Source organism: Lucilia cuprina, chromosome 4 (assembly GCF_022045245.1).
Source record: "Lucilia cuprina isolate Lc7/37 chromosome 4, ASM2204524v1, whole genome shotgun sequence".
In the NCBI taxonomy this organism is placed as follows: domain Eukaryota; kingdom Metazoa; phylum Arthropoda; class Insecta; order Diptera; family Calliphoridae; genus Lucilia; species Lucilia cuprina.
The window spans coordinates 17,205,860-17,226,736 of NC_060952.1; the positions used below are offsets into that span (position 1 = coordinate 17,205,860).

A 20,877-nucleotide genomic window follows, 5' to 3' on the forward strand; every position below is an offset into this window, starting at 1 on the left:
GCGCACGCGTCTATTCTCTTGCGAATTCAGTTCTATATTAATTTCCTGACTAACTCAGAAACGAAATATATTAAATACAGAGTCGTATTCTTAACACAGGGTGACAATTTGTTAACCTCACTACCCTTGTTTAGGTTTTTGGTAAAATTGTTACCAAAAAAATTTTAGTCTTTGAATTTCTTATAAATTAGTTGTTAAAATATTTACGAATGTTGTTTTTTTTTTCAGGGGTCTTTTTTTTTCTTATCTAATGGTTTTTCTTACTTTTTACATAATTTATGGTTTATTTTTGAGTTTTGCGTAAAAATCATGAAATGTATTAAGTTTTACTTTTCTATTTAGTTTAAGTAAATATTACTAAAATATCATTTTAATTTGAGGTAATATGATGATAAAAGGTATAACAAACCTTGATACCAACCCAGCGAAAACTTGGTAAGGGGTTGTACTTCCATAACCATTTACATTTCAATGACTACTAGTAATGACTTTATTTTAATCTGATTATTTTCGGTTTCAAACTAAATTTTCTTAATTTGCGAGTTAAGAATTGTGTTTTACAAAAAAGAAAACAAAATTAAATTTGTATGAAAAAAAACAACCTACTCAACAACTTCCTTATAAGCGAAATTGCAAGTACTTCTTAAACATTTTATTTGCAAGCGAGGCTAGAAGTACGTACTTACCTCCAATGCCATAACCGTGTTAAAATAATAAGTTAAAATGCTAATGAAAAAGTAGTGAAAAACTTTTAAATTTAAATTTTTCTGGGAAATTTGTTAAAGCTACTTTAAAAGAAAAAAAAATACTAGACCCAAATGTGAAACACAGCAAATAACAAATTCAAACTTTTTTGCAAGTTTTGTAAATATTTTTTAATTAATACCAAATTTTTTAAAATTTGTTATATAGTTTGTTTAAAAAACGTTTTTAAAACTGCAGATTAACTTAATCCAAAAACTGGTTAGTTTAAATAAATTTCAAACTTTAATGTTATATTTAAAACACGAATAAAAAATATTTTAAATTTATTTATTTAGTTTAAACAAAGTTTAACTAAACTTTAAAGCATTTTTTGTTTTCTTTTTAATTTGTAACAATTATGGTATAATTTTAAAGGAAATTAAACCTTCTAGTAAAAAACTATGCCCTAAAAATATAAGTAATTAAATTATTTTTTCTCGTTTCTATTTTTAGTGTCATATTTGCATTGTCTATGTGTCTATTAAGTCCTTGATATTATAGTTGTTGTTAATATATTTTGTCGTAATGACAATTGTAACAATTAGTAGAAGTTTTGTTTTATTTCAGTTTCAACATTTAAGTGCGTGTTTTTCTTTGTTTTTAATTTTGTATAATTTTTTTTTTGTGTAAATGTTGCTGCTGTTGGTGTTCTGCTTGGTTGCATGCAAGTGCTGAAATTTCTAATAATTAAATGACTTATATGAATTTAATGACAATGACGACAACTGCAACACACGACAATATACAATAATAATTGTTTGTAATACGATTTTTTTTGTTTGTTTTCCTAAAACTAAAATATACTAAAATGCACTCATCAGAAAAATAAACTCACAGCAACAGTAACAAAAAAAGTGTATACAGCACAAAAAAGTGTATACAACAAAATGTTTATTAACACAATATTAATAATCTACATTATGGCACTTGTAATGTTATCAAAATGTAAAAATCTTTTTGCATTACAAAAAAATACTAATTTAATTTTTTTTGTATTCAAGTAATTTTTAACAAATTTATTAAACGACTCAGAAATATTATTAATTTTATATTAAAAATTGTAAATGATTTTAAAGCAAAGATTAGCAAAACTCAGGGGCAAAATGTTAGAATAGAAATATTAGGAATATTTTGAAATTAATTATTTTTTCACTATTTTTTTTTTTTTTGCCAGAACTATAATTTGTAATTTTGCACCACAAAATGAACTATAGTTTTGAACTTTTAATACTTTGTCCATACAAAATACTCACTAATACCTAAAAATATAAAACGGCTCATATCCTAGCTGCAAATTAAATACACATCATGTATGTCACCATGTATGTACTTACTTGTTGTATGTGTTTGTATTAGCAAATCCTGTTGCTGGTTGTGTTCATGACTGTGGCGCGTAATTTTCAATGTCATTATGTTCTAATTGAGGTTTTGTTGAAAAATTGGTTGCTCTAAAGCCACTACTAAAACTAGTTACACCAACAATTAAACCAAAACTAAACATTTTTTTTAATGAATATTAGAAAGTTTTCACACAATTGTTTACCCCCCAAAAACAAAAAATCAATGATTTATAGGCCTTTACTAAGTAAAGGGGGAGAGTGTAAAAAAAGGATTATTTAAAATAATTATATTATAAATATTGTATTGAATATATGTAGATATGCATGTATGTATGTACATATATGTATGTAGTTATTGTGTGGTTTTTATTATAATCATTATTATTGATAAAAGATCTTTATTATGGTCATAATAAAACTACAAAAACTTTTACATGTTGTAATCATTATTATCATCAAAATTACACAAAATACAAAAATTTTTATTAAAACAACTTTAGGACTTTGTTAATGAAATGCCCATCGTTGATAAATGTTGCTATGAAAGCAGAAGTGGTTGGTTAGTTGGTAGTAGGGACCAACAAACCTTTCCTGTTAACCGAAAAAAGTGGTATGTATGTTGACTATCATCATCATACAAATAAATAAACAAACAAAACTTACAAAGTAATTGCGTTTAAATGCATTTGTATTATTATCATTAATATACACGTACTTTTATGAATTACACATTTAGTTTTTGTGTATCGTCGTTTGGCTAGTAGAACACATTAAGAACGTTCTACCACAAACCACTCAATTATGACACATACCCACAAATGTTCTCTCAGACAGACACACTCTCTTACATTAACGCTTTAATGTAATAATTGTGTCTACAGTAATTTGTTCGACATAGTTTTATGTAAGTTGTTGTAGGAAAACTTACTATGATGACATTTAAAAATAGATATATACAATGGTCAATTTTAGTTCTTTATTTGTTTGTTTGTTGGTTGGTAATATAGTAATTTCTTTTAACAAAACTTAATGTAAGTTTAGTTAAAGTAGTAAAGTTTTGGGGTAAACAAAACAATTACAAATTTAGGTTTCATAAGTGTATTAAAACATTAATTAAATGATGATTATTAGATAAGAAGAAAAAAGCATTTATTTAATGATCATTACTATAGACTACAGAAAAAAATGAAGAAACGTGACGTTTGTAAGGACGTCATAGCTAAGGGAGAAAATGTATAATATAAAAAGTTTAAATTAAATCTGTAAAGAAGTCCATTAAGAGGAAGTAAATTATTTTTATTAAAATTGTTTATTAGAGGATTTATTTAACTATAAATACTAACGAGATTTTAGGGTTTGTATTAAATTGTCTAAACCTCAGCTCAGTTTATTTTAGTTTAATTCTATACAGTTTTATTGGTTTTTTTTTAATCAAGCTCAACAAAACTTAGTTTAACTAAACTGGTTTAATTAAGGTTTAACTTTTTCATTATAAAAGCTTTTTCAAAACCTTGATTAAATTTTGAAAATTTTTATAAAAAATTCCTACGAAAACTTTTTTAAAAATATATTTTTGATATTTCTTTCCTAAACTGGAAAACAATACTATAAGATACAATTACTTTTAATCATATACTAGCACAAAAATATAAAAGGAAACCCCTAAATATAACTTAACTTGACTAAAGCAGCCCAAAAATATAAAAACTAAACATTTAATTTAAAAGGCGTAACTCTTGAGGCACAAACTACAACAGACACACAACGCACAGGTATTTACCACTAGCAATTATAAAGAAATTAGTCTTTTTTTGGTTTCTTATACATTATTTTTATTAAAAAAATTACAATATTTCTAAATATTTCTTTTTTGTTTGTTTGTTCAAACAGAAATCAAAAGCAGAAGCAAAAAAATTCAAAATGAAAAAATCTCATATAAATTGCAAAAAACTGTCTAAATTGACTGTTACAGGTCGTTAAAGGTCGTCACCATTTAATACAACAATAATTACTGATTAAATGCTATAAATAATATATATATTTTTTGCTTAAATTCAAAAAACAAATCGTATACATATACATTTAACAAGTATAAAAATGCTTGTTATTGTTTTTTGTTTTATTATTTAGACAGACAAACGGACAGATCGGCAGTTTGGAGGGAATTAGAAATGTAAGAAGAATTCATTCTATTTATCATTTGCTACAACAACATTTGACTACTTTTGCAATAAATGAACGAACAGACAAAATGGACAGTTGAGACAGTTGAAATCAAGCACAATACTTCAAAATGTCGATCATGATAATTGTTGAAATTATTACTTGTTATAGCTGTTGCTGTAAAGATGCTGCTGATGATGTTGTTGCTGTTGAAGATCATGTTTATATGAATTATTGCTGTTGTCTTGTGATTTTGCTGCTGCTGCCTCAGATGTATTTGGGTGTTCTCATTGCTGGCTGGGTTTACTTTCTACAGCTACAGATGTGTGTTTAATGAAAAGATCAAAGTTTTGAGCGTGTCTTTTTATTCGACTTAAATACATGCAAACTTGTATGTCATCTTAAAAAACAGTAAAAATCTTTTAAAATATTATATAATTTTATTGACACAAAACAAATAAATATTTTAAGAACTTGAAAAAATTAAACTTTATATCAAGGTTTTACTGTATATGTTAGTATTTATGTGTGAATAACAGTCATTACGTTTTTTTTATTAAAATGAAATAAAATATTTTATTTAAATGATTAAAACAGCAATAGCAAATGATGTGATAATTGTGGCCGTTGTTTTTCCGTCACATCCCGGTGAAACGAGGTGACCAATGATAAGACCTATAAAGATTGCACAATCTGGCAAAAAATTTAAAAATGTTTTTAAATTTTTTCTTGAATTTCTATTATATAGGTGGTCTTAACCTCACTTAAAATGCTCTATTGATTTTTATGTTCATGTTTTAACAACTTTATGCCTAATTTATTTATAACTCAAGCATTTGTGCGTTTATACATAGAATAATAATATATTTTTTAATCATAAACACTAAAACAAGAGAAAAAACTACCTTGATCTTTTACAACAACAATTTCAAATATAAATAAAATTTCCGATATAATTTTATGACATAAAACTATTTTTATGACAGCAAAGCTTAAACAAAACAATTGTCTACTACTTGTTCTTAACAGACTTGAAAAAGTGGGGGCCAACAGCTCCAAGAAAAAATAACAAAAACAATGTAAACTGCTTTATGTGGAGCAACAAAATAGATCATCATCTGTATGGGCAGCAGCAGCAGCAAAACGTAAAAATTCCCAAATCAAAACAAAAAATCGAAAAGATATCAATTTTACGATTTTGGAAAAATAACACAAAAACACGGCAACAAGTTACACATCAAAATAAAGCTATAAGACAAGACATTAAAATCACACACACACACATCACACTACCAATAGTATGTAGAACTCAAGAAATATTTACTAAAAGATCTTTTTTTTTTAAATCTATCCGCTTTGCTTTAAATTGAACAGCTGAACACGAACCAGCAAAAAAAATGTGAGAAACTATTAAAAAGCTATAAAATTTATAGTCAAAAGTATTGAAGAAATGAATATAGTATAAAAAAACAAACCTCAACAACTCAAGCACTTATTACGTAGACCAACAATACGTTTGAAAAAAAAAAATTGTTTGAAGGTATAACGGATACATTTGTGTTGGCTGACTCAATGGCTATAATAGTGTTTTTTTGCTATAAAATTAAATAAAAATCCATAATAAAAGTATACAATTCTTCTTTGTTTTTATTTCAACTATTAAACTTGGTATTTTGGTTAAAATTTAAAGATTTTTCTTGATATCACAAACAAAAAAAAATACTTTCAATTTCTTTTTCTTTAAGAATATTTTTATGATTAATGGTAATAAACTGCTATAAAAAAAGAAATATATACAAGCAGTTCAAAGGAAGTTATAAAATTGGAAAAATTCATGTTTTTCTAATAAAAAAAGTTTAACAGTATTTTTTAAATAAAAATTAAAATCTGCGAAAGTAACAGGTAAAAGTTTAGAAATTTTCTTTAGTATTGATTAAATTTTCCAAATTGTTTGTATAAATAAATTTAAAATTGTGATTTAATTAGGTTGGTCTCATTGGTTAAACTTTTTAAAACCTAGTTTAACTAAACTTACAAAATCCAAGTTTAACTAAACTTTGAACTCTTCCTACATTCTTTTTAATTAAAATCAAATTTTTTATTTAATTAGGCTTAATTTATAAATTAAACTTTTAAAATTCTAGTTTAACTAAACTCCCAAAATTCAAGTTTAACTAAACTTTTAACTCTTTATATAAATAATTTCAAATTTGTGGCTTAATAACCTTAGTTGTACTGATTAAACTCTTAAAATTTTAGTTTAACTAAACTCACAAAATCCAAGTTTAACAAAACTTTTAACTCTTAACACTTTCCTTACTTGCCTGTGATTATCTACTCATTTTTTTCTAACTCGTCAGCTTTTTTTAATATGTATCTAATTTTATATAATTTTTTTGTTCAACTTTTGAACACTTGTATCTACTAGTTACTAAACTACATTATTTTATTTCTACTTTTATACATACATATGTACTACACATATTTTTTCTGTGTTCATTTGTTCGTTCGTTCATCTCTCTACTGTCACAATTGATAAAAATCACATTTTCCATTTGAATAGAATTTTATGAATTCGTGCATAAAATTACACTCTTCTCCTCGTTGGTTTTGTATAGAGAATTTCTTTTTTTTTTCATTTCAAAATTGCAGTGGAATTTCATTCTAGTTTTTTTTATTCCCACTTTTAAAGCAGGGAAAAGGAAAAACAAAATTAAGAATTACAAAAATATTTGGTTTTACAATGTTGTAAGAGAGTATATTTCTTGTTAAACAGACAGACAAAAGGACAGACACATTTGTGATAATTTCTTATTTAAAAGTAGTCAGACTATTTTTGTGGTTGATATTAAACATTAAATTATTGAGGTGTTAATAATTTTTATTTGATAAAGAGAAGAGAAACAATTTTGTTGCACGCTGATGATGATGATGATGAGTGCGATGAGTGTTTTCCATTTATTTAAGTGGAGGAAATAAATGAAGCATACAGTGGAAATGTTAAAGCAAACAATAGACATTTGAAGACAAAAGGCTCGTTGTTGTTTTAGAAAAACCAAAGAAAATGTGTCAATAAAATTAAAATTTTCTCATGAATTTTAAAATTTTGCTAAATTTCTAAATTTGCTTTATCATTTTTTTGTTTAAAACTTTAGTTATAAAAATATTGCATATCACCTTAAATAATTTATTACATTTTTTTGAGTTACTACCATAAAGTTCAATATTCTCAAGTGTTTTTCAGTTTAAGCTTTTAAGTTTCAACATTAAGTCAGGGCTATCTACATACATATATATATATATATATATATATATTGCTTTGTACTGGTATTATCATTATAAGTATGTCTTGTAAAAGTGTTAAAGAAGTGGCACTTAAAACTGCTTAAATACTTTATGACCAAGTAAAATATATGTAAGAAAACTATGACACAAGTTATACCATGTTTTAAAGGTCTCAAGATGACCAAAGAGTTAAGAAAAGAAAGAAACACTTTGTAGTTTGGATTTTTTTTTAATTTTCTTTATTTTGTTACTTCTTAAGGCGGCCAAGTCATTAAACTTGTGTTGTAGTAAAGTTGAGAGTAGAATTAAGTTTAACTTGAGATGTTGCATGAACAATGAAAAAGAAACCTCATCATAATTTTTAACAACATTATTATTAATATTATTTTTCTTTTAAAGAAAATATTAAAGTCATTCTTGGTGTTTGTTTGGCTGGAAGTTTAGCGTCTTAAAGTCTGTGGAAAATGTTCATTAGGTTCATAAATCTGCACAGAACTTGTTAATTTTTTAAAATTTTTAATAAGAAAATTATGTGTAAGTGATAAACAAAAATTAACTTGTCCTAAACCAATTGGCTAAAACTTGTTTAAATCTAGGCTTGTTTAAACCTAGTTTAACTAAACTCGCTTTTTGAAAGTTTAAGTAAACTTTAAAGTTTATTTTTATTTTAAACCCACTGAAATCTAATTATTTTAATCTTATAATTATATAGTTTAATCCATAACCTCTAAAACACCAAATAATGTTTCTTTTTCCTAAACAAAATTTTTAATTTTTTCTATAATTTAACCGCTATCATTTCCTTAATAACATAATGATAATGTTAATACTAAAAATTAAACGAAAACAAAATTCTACCAAAAAACTAGAACCTATAATTATAGCTCGAAGACAAACCCTCATCATCATCAAACAAATGTTTATTAAAAGTTTTTTTCTATAGTCATATGTATTTATATACATTGTATATAGATAAGAAACGAAATTAAAACAACACTCAACACCATTAAATTTTTATAATTAAATATTATTTAAGCGTAAATAATTTCAATTTAATTTTAATTTTATAATTATAGTTTAAATGTTAGTTTTTGAACTCTACTAAATTGCAACAAGTGTTTTTTTGGGGGGTTTTTATTCCACAAAAACATGACACTTTGAAATAAAATTTCTATTTAAGTGTTAATAACTAATTAAATGTTATTTGTTGTCATTATTATTACTTAATATTTAAATTTTAATAGAAATGTTAATTTAACCCTTATTAAAATTCATATTTAGAAAAAAAGAATATTTGTTGATTTTTGTTTTATTATTAACAACTCATGTGGTTTGTTGTGTGTTTGTGCCATAACATTCAATCAATGTCATTTTTTTAAGCAAATAATGCAATTTTTCCTTTTTCAGCTGTATAAGTTAAAAGGCCACCACAAACCCTTTTTTTAAAATGTTTTTAACCTTTCCAAATTGTTATCTTTAACTTTACACCAAACCATAAAATTGTAACAGTTACAAATATTTTTTACAATTATTTGTTTCTGTTAAGGGTGTTAAATTTTTTATTAAATTTATTTTCGCCAACCCTCCCTTTGACTTTTGTTTAGTTTTTCGGGTTTTATGTCACTGTTTGATTTTTTGTTAATGCGCTTAAAATGTTGCTTGTTGATGTTGGTCTCAAGCTGTTTTTATTTGGTTGTATTTAATGTTTTTTTTTAATTTTTTTCTAATGCTTAATTTAACAATTTTTTTATTGATCTTAAAGGCAAAAAGAAAATAAACAATCGGTCACGTACTTTAGGCAAATTTTTTTATTTGTTTGTTAATTATATAAGCTGACATTAATGAATGGTGTTTAAAGATTTTAAAGGGAAAATAAGTAGGTTCACTTTCACTAACAAATTTATAGAATTGTAATGAAGAGATTTTCTTGGAAATTAAAGTTATTTATTTAAATAAAATAAAACTTACTTTTTTGTTTGTTGAACTTTAAAACTTGCAATGCTTTTAAAAGTTTAAGAAATTTTTTCCAAAACTTTAGTTTTTCTGCTTGCATATTTTATGGTTTTTTAGTGTTAGAAGCAATTTTGAGTTAAACTTTCAATAATCGAGTTTAGCTAAACTTGCTTTATTAAAATTTAGCTAAACTTTATACTAATTTTTAATTCTTTTCTACCTTTTATTTATGTTTAAATTTTTATAATCTTGTTTAAATTTATGGTCGCATTTGCTTAAGTTTAATTTCTAAGACCTTAGGTATTTTCCTTTCTGTGGAAATGAAATAAAAATAATTTCAATTTGCTCATTTCTTGAATTTTAATCCTACAGCTTATGAATGTTAAAAAAAAACAACCATAACGAAAAGAATACAACAACACCAACAAGAAAAAAACTGAATCATACTTTTAACGGGATACAGCTGGGATTCTTTATAAATATTACTACCCTAAAAATAAAACCAGATACATTTAGTTAAAAAGATATAATAGAAAGTCTCAACATACAATGAATGTGTGTTTGTGTCTGTGTGAAAAGAGTACGATTACGTCAAAACAGACATAAAGCAATTCATCTTCATCCCTTGAAGTTAGACAACAACGACTACGTCGACCACCGAAACAAATATGAAATATACGCATATTATCATATTTCTACACTTAAACAATAGACAACAACAAACATAATGGAAAAGAATCTATATATATGTATATAAAAAGCCAAATAGGGTGTGTTCAAAATTTGTCTAAGCATCATCAAATTTCCACCTTTTCTCCAAAATAACAACATTTGACAGACGAACGGACTGACAGACAGAGGAAAAACATGTATTTTTGTTATAGAAAGTAAAACTGGTACTAGAAAAAACCATTATCAAATCGTACATATACAGCTTTTTTCAAAATATGCTTGCATATGCTGTTTAAAAAATTTTATGATTTTTTATGGTTTTATGTACCAGCAGCAGGCATATGGAACTAAAGAGATGTTACACTTTTTCCCAGAGAAACATGTATTGCTGAACTAAAAGGATTTGTACGAAATATAGTCATTAAGGCAATAGTACTCATATATTGGGATATATTAACTATAGAAACTAAGTTGACTTTACAAAACTGCAGTTGCAGCAAATAAGTTTTTTGTTAAGTTTTTTTTAAATTTAGTTTAAAAAAAAAACTTCTTAGTACATTACTATAAACGTTTTTAAACACTATTGGGTAACTTTAAATAATTTAATTCTCGCAATAAAAACATTTGGTTGCTTTTACTAAAATTGTGTAAAAACAATAAAAAAATATTCTAAAAATCACTTTTTTCAAATCTTCACTACTTAACAAAATCCCTTTTACAACTAATAAATTTTGTTTTATTTATTTTTTTATCTTTTACTTAATTTGTTCATTTTGTCAAATTATATTAAATTATAATTAATTTGATTTTTATAGAAATCTGACAGAAATCTTTGTTTAATTAAAACTTATCTATGCAAACAAATAATTTATCAAAGTTTATTTTTTTTTTCTTTATTTCTTTCTTCAAATGTTTAAAAGTTTATCTCTTTGAAACTAAAGAAAGAAATAAAATAACAAAACATAAACACTGACTGACACACACAAACAGCCTTTAAACAAATTACTTTAAAATAATTTAATAGCCACCAAATGGCGACAAAATAATAAAAAACCAAACCAAAAAAAAAAAAAAAAAGAAATTAAACATAAAAATCATTCATAACATACACTACTATATATACACAAAACTGATACGATTTTTTATACTTTTTTCTGGGGAGGTTTACAAATGTATTGATGTGTATCTGTGTAGAAATTTTAGCAGTAGGTTTTTGTTTATGGACTTGAACACAGAATGTATCATTTTTATATGATTTTCGTTTGTTGTGTTATTATTTTTTTTGTTATTTTTGCCACCGACAATAAAATTGTCTGAAAATAAATGTGAAAATAATGAATAATAAAAGTCAAAGAATACATGATTTTTTTCCATATATATAAATTTTCAGTTCAGTTTTATGACGCACAAACAAAATACTCTACGTTTTTTAAACATTAAATTTGAAAATACTGCTAGACGCGGTATTATTGTCTTTTATAACGAATTTATTATGTATACAAATATATATGAACCTTTTATGAGTTTTTTTTATTTTCAAAATAATTATAGTATTTTAAAAATGACAAAATTTTGCGTGCCTGAGAGTTTGAAGACCACAGACAACTCAATATTGTTAAAATTTTGCATAATTTATATTCTTGAGATTAAATGCCTATTAAATTTATGATCTTATATTGTCATTTGTAAACATTATTTGGTTGATAAAATTTAAATTAGACAAAATGAACAAATTTGTAAAAAAAATAAAAAAGAATTTGATTAAATGTTTTAGCAAATTTCATCGTAAGACTTTTATCTAGAAAAAAAATATTTAAAAAATTTATTTTTTTAATGAAATAAAGGGCTTTTTTTAAAATAGTTTTTAATAGGGAGAATTTTTGAAACTCAAATTTAAAATATTACATTTATTTAGGGAAAAAGGTCAAAGTTTAATTTTAGTTTGCTTTAAGCAAATAAAACTAATATAAATTAAAAAAGTTTTGTCTTTTAAAATATTGTTAATAATTTAATAAAATTTTCACTTACCAGGGTCTGATGTATCTAGGACAGGTGGTTGTTGAGATAAAGGACCAGGTGTACTACCAGCGCCCGGCGATCTAGCATCATCGTTCATGGCTCCTCCATATGATAATGATGAACTAGGTGGCCGCTATAATTAGAAATAAAAAAATAGAAAACAAATTTATTAACTAAACTCTTTAAACAAAAGCAAATAAATTACTAATAAATAATTTAAAAAATATATTAAAATATTAAAACAAAAATTCCCAGTTAAATAAAAAGTTTTTACTAATTTAAAAAAGTTCAACGTTTGATGCGTGTGTGTATTTTTTTTTCTCTATAATTTTTTAATAAAAATTTATATTAATTTTCATACATAAAATTATTATTATTATTATTATTAATAAATTAAATTTATGGCTTTTGTACATTTATTAATATTTCTAATTTCAAACTTAATAATTTTTAAAAAACTCCCTCAAAAAATATAAACGAATAGTATGAAAACCGTAAACGAAGAAAAAAAATCAAATCAAAATTTATTAACAAATTTCAATTTAAAGGCCATTAAATATAAAATATTTTATTGCTGATTTTTTGTTTAAACAATAATTTTTTTGTGTAGTTATTTTTAACATTTAAAGCCGAAAACTGAACTGTCGGTGATGTTATGAGGATGATGGGCCTGGGTTTAACAGACGTTAAGTTTGACTGTCTGTTTTCAATTTTTTTGTTTGTTTTTTGGACGTTGTTGGTTGGTTGTTGGTATGCAAATGAAAGCACGTTTTGAATAGAGGTGTAATTAATATAATTAAAAATACATTATATACAAAAAAAGACAAAAAACAAAAAGAAATGACTTTTTAATAAAAAAACACGGTAAAAACACAACTTAGCTTTTATGAATTTCAATTATTTTGAAATTTTAATTCTAACAAATAAATAAGTATAGTAAAAAAACGTCTGTGCAAGTAGTCTTATGGTCGGCAAGACCGTGTGAGTGCTTCTTCACTGGTATTCTTTTGGCTTTATGCAAAAAGCCGCTTTTAAATGTCAAAATGTCATTTTATTGTTTTTTTATATACGTACATATAATTTGTTGTGTTTTCTATTTAATAATATTTCCAAATGCTAACTAACTTAGACGTAATAGAGTACGAGTGTGTGTCATTTTGAGCTGATTATGGAAAATGTTGTTAATTCTTAAAGTCTAGACTTTTTGTCTATAAATGGCAGTTTAAGCCTAATGTACAAAAAAAATGGTTAATAAAAAAGAAATTTATGCAGAAAATTAATAATATGTGTATGTAATTTAAAAAGCTTCTAAATCTAAACAAAATGACAGCTAGGAAAAATAACAGCAGTCGAGTCTGTGCATGCACAAACACTAAAGAAAATGTAACTTGGTAGGCATACTAATTTAGTTAAAATGACTACATACCTACTACTTGCTTAACAAAAACCAAATATGAATTATTAAAAAGGCTGTTTTTAAAACAGTATAAGACTCTTCTTTTACTTAGGAAATTAAAAAAAAAAAATTAAAAAAAACACAAATGTTTTTGTTTCATTTTGTCTGAAACCCTGTGGAGTTTAGCTCCTTTAACTAAATAATTTACGCCATTGCCAAAGGCTTGGGGAGTTTTATTTTGAATTTGCTGTATGTATTTCAAGTGTAATTGCTAATAATACTTAAAGGTTTTATTTATATTTTAAAACAAAACTCTTATACATATGAGTTTCATTCCTTTAAGTGCGTGCTGTGAATTTTATTAAAATCTTGTTTATATAATTTTCTAAAATTTATTTATAAAGGTACACTGCTTTACACACACACATACTCAGTTGACATTTTCCCAAAGCCTTGAATTTTATTAAAGATTTAACTAAAAATAACTTTGTTTATATTTGCTTTTTTCAAGATTTTTCTTCGTTTTATTTTTGTTAAAAAAAATTTAATTTTCTTTAATTTCTATATATTTGTTTCTAAGTGTTTCTTATCAATATTTTCCTATTTTCTTTTAATTGCATTTTTTCCATTTTGTTTAAAGTGTTCTTATTCAATTGATTTCAAGTGACCTTTTTTATATACTTTATAGTTGGAAAATAATAATAAACAAATAATTAAAAATCTATATAATCTTTTTTATGAGGTATAAAATGATCTATTAAAATTTGACGGAAAAATGATTATTATTTAAAATATCAATTAATGGTGGAAAAAAATGTCTAGAACGAATAATCTATAATCATAAAAATATGCCATTAGGAATAAATCGAAAGTGATTAAAAACAATTTAAAAACACATTAAAATTTTTGTAATGTTCTCGAGTTTTAAAAAGAATAGCTCAATAAAAAATATTAAAAATTAAAAAAATATGTTTAAAAATACGAAAAATTAAAATATGCATATTACAAAAAGCTATAAAAATATTAAAATTTAACATTATAACGTGTAAGGCTGTTGGTTTTTTAACCCCTTGGGGGTTTTTGGGTCTTTTGCAAGCTTTTCTTAAATTTAAAAGTAATTTGATAAAAGTATTTATTTATTTTGCACATGTGTTAAAGGGTTTAATATATTGATAACCGCTACATGCAGTAAATAGAACCTTGGACCCCAGGGGACTAAAAGACCAAAAAATTTATATATTTACCTACACATGTTTAAAAACACAACTTAAATTAAAAATCAACCCTAAAATATCAATAACATATATATTCCCCAAATAAACTTTAATAAACTTTTTGGTCGATTCCATAACTTTATTGAATAGCCATTTTGTTGCTATTAAAACAAAAACAACAAATAGTAATTTATTATATAATGGAAATCGTCTTCAAAAAAAACTTTTAACAAAAGTTTTCTTTAAGATTTATTTTAACAAAAGTTTTCACCATACACACAATAAAAACATTTAATTACATTTTTCTTACAATAAATTTGTAGACTTAAACTTTTTACACTCAATTACATTTTCATATTTAACACTTAAAAAAAGTTACTTTTATTTATAACACAACCTATTGACCATTTAACTACTCTAACCAAAATTTTCCAAACATTTGAATAAATCCGGCTTTAATGACCAACAACTTCAATAATATAGAGATTATATGAAGAAAACAAAAACAATGAAAACATTTTCCCATACATACAAACAACAAAACCAGGGACACGTTTTTCTACAAACAAAAAAAAATGATTATAGTGTCTGTTCTATTTAAATAATAATTGTAAGGACCAAAATATTTAATGACCACCCTCTATACAGAAATCAGCTCTCCTCATCATCAGACACTTGAACATAACTAAACAATCAAATTAACGTTCGAAATATTTTCTGTCTATTCCTGCACCCTTGTAATAAAAATACCAAAATTAAAAAAAAAATAATTCCAAATCCCTTGTAAGTGTTTTCTAATGTTATTTGTCTTGTGTGTGGGAAGATGTGAAAGAAAAACAAAATTATTCCAAATAATTTCTCTATTTGATTTTTTGATGTCACTTACACATCACACTCAACATACAATCATTCAGTCAGTTATTCGTCCTTCCCCGGACGTCTGTCATTTAGTGTAACGTCTAATTTTTCAGGTTGTTGGTACGTCGCTCTTAAGCTCAAATCCCTGTGGGTATTTGCGTATGTTTAAGTATATCCCCACACTCTGTACTTTCTACTTTCAAAAAATTTCAAGTTTATATGTAAAAAAAATCACCCTCTAGATCAGAGTAAAGTGACTGACTGACTGAATGTATGTATGTTTTCCGAGGACTTGTTAATTTGTTTGTATTTCTGGTATTATTTGTTTGCTATTGTTGTTGGTGTTGCCTGGATAATTGTAGTAGCAGCGTTTTGTGGTTCTTATTGTTGTTGATTTCAAGTATGTTGTTATTATTTTAATTTTTTTGTATTCAGGGAGTTAACACCCAGACATTCGTCAAAAAAGGAGGAAAATTGCAGCAGGGAATTTCGTTAACTAGTTGGCTGTGAAGTACTATGAGAGCATGGTCTGAGTATTTAATAGAAAACAAAGAAACTTTTGTTAAATAATTTCACTGGGATTTTCGTTTTTACTTGGTTTAGGTTTTATAATTGGCTGGTGTTATTAGCCGTAGTTTGAAGGTAGTAGAGATCTAAAGATTTCTTAATATGTAATCAAATATCAAATTTCCTCATCTTCGACAAGGGGAATTGAATTTGGTGGGAATTGTGGGTGGTATTGTTATGATTGTAGAGAAGTCACTGAATTTGCTGGTTCTGTGATTATTTTTTATTATGTGAAAGGGGTTTTGCTTGAACTGTGAATTATAAATCATGAGAAAATTGTTTAAGCAATTATAATAAAATAAGTCCTTTTCCAACTCCTCAAAGTAGGCAATTAAAATTTTCAATATTATTCACTTTTTAATAACTTTAATTATATATGATAATTTTTATGAATATTTGTAATATTCATTTCAATTATTATTTAATAGAAAAATATAAAAAATAATAAAAATAAAAATTACTATTATTACTGCTTAAACACATAAATTTTTAATAAAAAAATTCAAAGATGCGTTTAAATATATAACATTTTTTATTCATTCATTTTCATTGCTTTCATTTTTTTTAATTATCACAAGTTTTATGAGTATTTAACACACTCTTATGAGTTTTTATAGAGCGCAACATGCAACACCATGGAATATGATAGATTTACAACAACAAAAACATTAAATTTTTACAGCATGTAATGATTTGTAAAAATAAGTTACGCATGATTTAATATATAAAAAAAATAAAATGAATTTGAAATTGAACAAAAAAAATCCTCAAAATAATCATATTTTAAAGGAATTTTTTTCAAAATGTATAGGCTTTAAAACTATAGAAAAAATAAGAGGCACAGATACAAAAAACAAAGTGTCCAGTAATTTAATACTGTTGGCGGTATGATCAGGGGTTTAAGTTTTTTTAAGGAATTTGTTAAAACCTTCTGTTGGAAGAGCTAAATTTTAAACTCAACACTTGTTAAAGGTTTTTGCACAAAAATTTTAATCCCTTAAAGTGTTACAAAGTCTCTTCAAGAAAATTAAGAAAAAAAGCTACTTTTTTGGTTGTTAATGAAATATGAAAGGCGGCTTAAAGCAGGCTAAAGGAAGGGAAGTTTGAGTTAAAAAAAAATACATAAGATATCAAATTTCCTTGAGAAAATTTTTTTTAACTGGTCATACAAAAGTTTCAAAAGCCAGCACGTGGTGGTAGTTTAATTAATATTTTTATAAATTAGTATAAATTAAGTTATCAAGTTGCAACTTAAACTTCAATGAGTGTTTTTTTAGAAAATACATATTTTTTCAAAGTAAAATATTAAAGTATTATTTGGCATGGTTGGAAGTTTAAATATTAATAGGAAATTAACATGTTATACTCGTTATTGTAATAGCATTTTCTATAATTAAATAACAAATATAAGTAATTTTCATTTACTAGTTGTTTTTCTATACATATCAAAAAAAATATCTATTACATAGTTTATATTATAGACAAAACTAGTGTGTAGTTTTTTTTTTTTTTTTTTTTTAATCATCATCATCTTTGCATGTTTCTAGACAATTATTACTAGAATTGTTCCACTGGGGCGGTATTTCCTTATACTTTACACTATTCAAATTAAAATGCATTACAATAAATAGTTAGATAAGAAAATATATATTAATGAAAAAAAAACAACTGAAAATACTTGTATTATTACTAAACGCAAAAAGAGTTTAACGAAAATTGTTAATAAATAATTGTTACAATTATAATTGATTTTTTTATTTTTTGCATTTACAGGAAAATTTTTATGGAAATTAAAACAATTAATTTATTAAAAACAAAACATTTTTATTATTTCTTATTTAATAAATTTTTGTAACTAAAGTCCAATAAAGTGATCAAAATGCTTTTAAAATAGGGGATTTTTTTTGCTTTTTGAGCTATTATTTCTATTACAATTCCTTTGATAACCGCCTTTTGGGTTTCAATTTCAATTCCATTATTTGTTTCTTAACGTGTTTAACAATTTAGTCACGTTTATGTTTAACAGCATCGACTTGAATGCTTGAAGGAATAGTAACAGCCGTAGTAGTGTTTTACGTTTTTTTTTTTTTTTTTTTAAGGTAGTAGAAGATAAAAAGGTTGCAAATTATTTATTTATAAAGTTTAAATGCTGTATAAAGTCTGTTTGTTATTTCGAAGTCCGTTTATAAGTAGTAAAAGTTCTTATTTCTCTCTCTCTCTCTCTCTGAAAGCCAGAGTCCTTTGCCCTAAGGGACTTTGGTGTTTGTTACTTAATGGTTAAGAAGTGTTGTTTTGGTGCCAATATTTGTTTTTCTATCTACTTTGATGTTTTAAGAATACAACGCTTAATTTTTAATCATTTTAATAGAGCTGTAGAGTTTGTTAAAAATTTATAGAAAATGAAAAGAGGATACGAATAATAAATTTGTTAAACTTAATATCTTAGAAATTTAATAAATTTAGAAATATATATAATTTATAGCTGTTTTTTAAAGGATGAAAATGAATTCTGGAAATATTCGAGAGCCAATATATGTAAGTTGTCTTTGTTATAGATCATTTTAAAAAATTAAACCAAAAAAAAAAAACAATTCTAGGAATATTCCCGAAAGAAATATTCGCGAAAATTTTTGTAGTTTTTTAATATACCAAAACAACTAAATCTATTCACGATTTATTAAAGAAAAGTAATCCCCGCATATAAGTTTGATAAATTATTTACTATACATATATGAAACCCAATTCTTTGAATATTCGCGAAAAAGTTAAATTAAAATAAAAAAATATTCGCGAAAGTTTAAATCCTATTTATTGTGGAAGGTTTTCATTTACACAAATATTTTATCAATTTTTTAGCAAGTTAAATTCTTAAAATATTCGCGAAAAAATAAATTTAAACTTTTTTAGCTTTTAAACCTAAAAAATACGTTTGCTTAGTTTTTTAAAATTATTAAATTTTTTATTATTTATGTTATACTTAATAATTTAATTTCCTGGAACATTCGACAAAAAGAATTAAAACTAAAAAGGTATATTTACTTCAAACCTTTAAATTACACTAAAAAAGTCTATTTTACTTTTCTCTCTAAAAGCCCTTTTAAACTGGATTATTATTTTTTAGCCATAGGCTCTATTTTTAATACCCATATTTAAATAAAATCTTTATATTTTATTCAATATTTGTTTAGCTCTTGTTTTCTAACAAATAAAAAACCAAACACAGTCCCTTACAAATTTTCAAAAATTTCCCACTATTGTTCATCATTCTTTATAAAAAACCAACAAAAAAATATGTTTAAGGATTAAAAAAGGCTTAAATATTTTGTTAAGCCAACCTTCAGGGCTTGTTAATTTCAATTACAATAAGGCTCATTTAACAAATAAATAGAAAATAAAATCTATAAACAATACAAAAAAATTATAAACCACAAATAAAAAGAGAAATAAACACACACACACTCCCCGTTAAAAGGAAACAACAACAATAATAACAAACACTTCAATACAAAACATACGTTTTATGTCTCTCTATTTGAATATTTTGAGAAAAACACAATAATTAATCCTTTTGCAGTAATAATATGTATGTTTGTGTTTGTGGTAATGATTTTTCTCGTTAAGGACACAAGTTCAAATAACTGTGTGTGATTAAAAAAGGATAGTGAGTGTGTTAATGTCTATGTATGTATGTGTTTATTTGTTTGTTTGTGAGATTTGTTTATTTTGATGGATTTGTTGTTTTTCTCTAAAAAAAGTTCCTGTTTTTGCTAGTATGTTGTTGTCATATTTGTTTTGTTATTTTGTTGTTGTTATGGGGAGAGTGCGAACAGTGGGGTTAAGATGAAAATAAAGGTTTAAGGTTTCATTTAAGCTTTTTTCTTCTTGCTCCCTATTATAACTTATTGTTCTGTGTAAATAACGAGTGATTGTTAGAAAACCAGAAATCTTTTTATATAAAAATATAAGTTATTGTTGTTGTTGCTGTATTATTGTATAGCTCTATAGAAAAGACAATGGCGTTTATAACTATATATATGAAATTACTCCCTATGCGCTTAATTAAGGTTATACACATAACGACATGCGCAAACTTTTTTTATTGTTTTTTTGCTGTATTTTTCTCAACAATATTGTTTTGTTGTTGTTATATTTTTCTATTTGGTTTACTGTTGTATTTGATTACAATGCTAGACAGACGTCTACAACAACAACTACTATTACTACTCCCCCACTCGTATTTAAAGCAAATACTCATACTCATATTACATTTACATTGTTGTTTGTTGGGTTATTGTATTCTATTACACTTGAGTTTGTTTGTTGTGTGTTTGTAAATTTGAATGAATAAATGAATGGGGAAACGTATGAGTGTTTGTAAATATGTTGCCACCTTGTGAACATTTAATTGCGCGCATGGAATTTAATTGTTTTAATTTCTTTGTCTTTAATAAAAATAATATTTAAAAACAATTAAAATATATCAAGCTAATCTTTTATTAAAGTTTTGCTTTACAATAAATTTTCTTGTTAAAGTACTTAAAAAAATTTCAATTTTCTTGTCAATAATTATCCTTATCTATGATGACGTTCTTGACTTTTTTTCTTGATATTCCCTTAGAAATCACATTTTGTAATTGTTTAATGAAAATCCATATAATTTTATTAA

At 24.7% G+C, this 20,877-nt stretch overlaps 1 protein-coding gene across 2 annotated transcripts in view; it reads right to left on the reverse strand.

Moving 5' to 3' along the window:
* LOC111676085 (homeobox protein homothorax) overlaps nt 1-20,877 on the reverse strand; it is a 145,239-nt gene that overhangs the window by 64,781 nt on the left and 59,581 nt on the right. For both annotated transcript variants that reach the window (XM_023436970.2, XM_046948171.1), the window contains exon 7: nt 12,186-12,309. In XM_023436970.2, the coding sequence (XP_023292738.1) occupies nt 12,186-12,309 (124 nt within the window). The remainder of the gene's footprint in view (nt 1-12,185; nt 12,310-20,877) is intronic.